This window comes from Vicia villosa, linkage group LG4, assembly GCF_029867415.1.
Source record: "Vicia villosa cultivar HV-30 ecotype Madison, WI linkage group LG4, Vvil1.0, whole genome shotgun sequence".
Classification (NCBI taxonomy): Eukaryota; Viridiplantae; Streptophyta; class Magnoliopsida; order Fabales; family Fabaceae; genus Vicia; species Vicia villosa.
Window position 1 is genome coordinate 126860124 of NC_081183.1, and position 3113 is coordinate 126863236.

The 3113-nt window shown below is 34.1% G+C and overlaps 1 protein-coding gene across 1 annotated transcript; it reads right to left on the reverse strand.

The window, feature by feature from the left end:
* Positions 1-591: 591 nt before the first annotated feature.
* Positions 592-3113, reverse strand: LOC131599639 (uncharacterized). Its single transcript, XM_058871927.1, has 4 exons — positions 2929-3113; positions 2613-2767; positions 1114-1265; positions 592-1034 (listed from the first exon to the last, which is right to left on the reverse strand). The coding sequence occupies exons 1-4, from the start codon at positions 3033-3035 to the stop codon at positions 993-995; spliced, it is 456 nt and encodes a 151-aa protein (XP_058727910.1). The 5' UTR covers positions 3036-3113; the 3' UTR covers positions 592-992.

A 3113-nucleotide genomic window follows, 5' to 3' on the forward strand; every position in this document is an offset into this window, starting at 1 on the left:
TATATAAAATAATAATTCAATAGTATATGTCCGTGCGTGCATCGTACGGATAGACAGTTAGTTATTTCTATATTTCGTAACAAAAGTTAACTCGCGGATGCTAAAATCTATTCCATTAAGAAAAACTTTGTGGTTATACAAATGCATATATACTATCATTAAGAAAAAATGAGATGGCCTTTATCTTGACTTTTACCTTATTTTAAAAATGTGTAACAAAAATTTGAAAAGATCCACTATAATACCAATGATGAAAATTAAAAAAATATTTCTGTGATACTTATTTTTCTAGGAAAATAATCTCTATGCTGTAAAATCAATGTATGAAAATGTTTGCATCCAATTTTATTTTTTTAGTTTTAGTGAGATAAACCTTGAACGTTTTGTGTGCAATTGAATTTTTTCTAGAATTCCCCAACAATGTAACAATCTTCAAATATCAATTTATTTGTGTTCAATGATTGCATCATTGGAGCAGATTACATCAAACTTTAAAGTTAGAAAATCTTAACCGTGACAATTTATTCTCACAATTTCAAAGGTTGTGTATGTGTTAAATAAATTCTTGAAGGTTAATAGACAAAGGTAATAAGACTGTTACATATGACTATTTGATGCAAATGGAAACAACAATGAATACCATTCAGGTTTCTTTAGAAACTTTGAAGTAAATTACACATTCACATCAAACCTATCTTTCAATAGTATTTTACAGAAAAATGTTTCCTTCACTAACACTTGTGCACTAGAAAAGTCAAGAATGGTTTATGTTGTAGCGCATCTAAAACATTAATTATAGCAAAAGCTCCACCAGACTATTTTCGTGCATGACTCCATTTTACTTGCAATGAGCAAATTCAGTCGAGGAAAGAAACCAACAACAGCAACCGGGCCTTAAGAGTTGAGGAAAGAAACCATGGTACAAAAATTCGTTGGCCCAATCCTCAACTCCAAAAGTATGTTACTTTAAACAAAATCAGAATTAAAACCTGTTAAGGCTTTTTCATCACAGCATATCCACTGTCTTCAACTTCCTGCAGCAAAACAAACCTAGTTATTAACATTGTAAAAGTCTGAAAGAAAATAACCAACACCACATTAACAAGTAGTGACCTTTCGTTTTTTATTTTTCTTCTTTTGTTTCTTCTTCTTTCTCTTCTTGCATTCCTTTACAACAAGTAGATCATTATGTTCCTCTTCACTAGCATCTGAGTCGCCAAAGGATTCCACGTGCCGAACATTTCTTCCGGAATTTGAAGTACCACCTAAAATTGAAGAGAATCACAAAATAAAACACTTGATGACTATCCTACAAATTCAATTGAAGAGAGACACAAAATATTAATTTATTGGCTCTAACTGATTAGTGTTATGGTTAAAGAAACTTAAAGATCCGTATATGAGAGAAAAGCTTATGTCTAACATTGTTACAAGTGAAAAGAGAGGATGTGTGAATGTTATGGCCTTAATGAGGCTCTAAGAGATGGTGTGTGAGTGTGTGTGTGTGTGTGTGTGTAGACGTGAATTTTGTTAACATCGGGTTTCCGGCAATTGCACGATAAGTCACAATTTTTCCATAATATGGGCAACAGATGAGGCCGTGGACAGTTCCAAACATTCTATACATCAAAGATTAGAAAGAAGGGAACAAAATTTAAAAAGAAACGAGGGGTCATCGGGAATAACATTTATGATTATCCTAAAGCCATTCGTACCAATTTAAAAGTGAAATCGGAGATACGAGAGAAGAGGGCATACATGTAAACTGACACTGACAAAATAAAATAAAAGGTAGTCTCAGACTCTCAGACATCCAAGGAAGGATAAAAAACTGACACTAATCTGGTAATGGATACATGTACGTAAGTGCGAATGCGCAAGGGCACAAACAACTGTAAAAAGTGCTACCCAAGACACGAGATAGTATACATCTATTAAAACTTCCTCATTCCAATACTACCAAGAACCAAGCAAGCAAAGTCAACCATGGAACCAGAAAAATCACATTCAGAATTGTAGCTACCATGTCTTGCCCACAAGATATTAAAATGTTATTAATTTCATTTTTCATGTTAGTATACTCTACATTTGTCAAGAAAAGAGACGTGATACAGTACCGAACATGCATAATATATTATGATACTCGTCTCATGGTTTGGGACAATCACAATCACAATGCATTTTTATTAAATAAAGCAGTGTTGTCAATGGCAAATGGTGGTCCATGGCAGAGAGCCAAAATCCTGCCATACTGGACGCTATCAGCGCCGTTATAGCGGATTATGGCAGATGAACCCGCAATATTGGTTGATACTTACCATAGTGGCAAGCCCAAAAATCGCCACATATATCAGCCATACATAGCGCCGCAATTGCGGATATTTGATAACAGTGAAACAAGGCCAAGAGTCAATGATACAAATATGCATCAAATTATCACAAGTCAAACCAAACCCATAATTCCAACTAAAATCACAAAAAAGCACACTGCATTTCATATAAACAATTGCAGTAACAGCAAGTCTTAAACCAATCACCACATAAATTAATAATGAAATAAAAGTCATATAAACAAGAACAATAAACAATAAAAAACACAAATAAATAGTTACTTGTATAAACAGTTTGTTTAGCATTATTAACAGCAAGTTCAAGAAGATCAGGGTTAATAGACTCCAATCCCTTAGGATCCTTCAACTTTCTCTCCAAAAACTTAGCCAAAGCCGCTGCTTTATTCGTCGCAAGAGGTCCACCAGGATGAGCCAATCTGTTCCATGAATAAAAAATTCAAATCATACCCACTAAAATTGAAGGGGTTAGAAAGGAAACTGTGAATTCAAAATGAAAATTTTTAAACCAACGGATTGTGACAGTTCGAACTGAAAAATTGAAGGGGAAACCGTAAAAAAAAATTGAAGAAAGAAGAACCTAGGTTTGGGTTTATTGGAGTGAGGAAGGGAGGGAAGAGGGGCGAATTTGCTTCCACGAAGTGCGCGTCTTTCGTCTTCTGTGAGAGTTTCGATCTCTTTCGCCATTTTCGAATTTTTGGGTTTTTTTTTTCTCTGTGCGCTGGTTTTCTTTTTTTCCTCTAAAAAATTGTAACTAGTTTTTTT

Excerpts from the sequence above, each read along its gene's own strand:
- LOC131599639 (XM_058871927.1), bottom strand. The coding sequence starts at position 3,035 with ATGGCGAAAGAGATCGAAACTCTCACAGAAGACGAAAGACGCGCACTT. Across the intron at positions 1,266-2,612 it reads TAAACAAACTGTTTATACAA|GTGGTACTTCAAATTCCGGA; the intron begins GTAACTATTTAT and ends CTTCAATTTTAG. Across the intron at positions 1,035-1,113 it reads AGAAAAATAAAAAACGAAAG|GAAGTTGAAGACAGTGGATA; the intron begins GTCACTACTTGT and ends GTTTTGCTGCAG.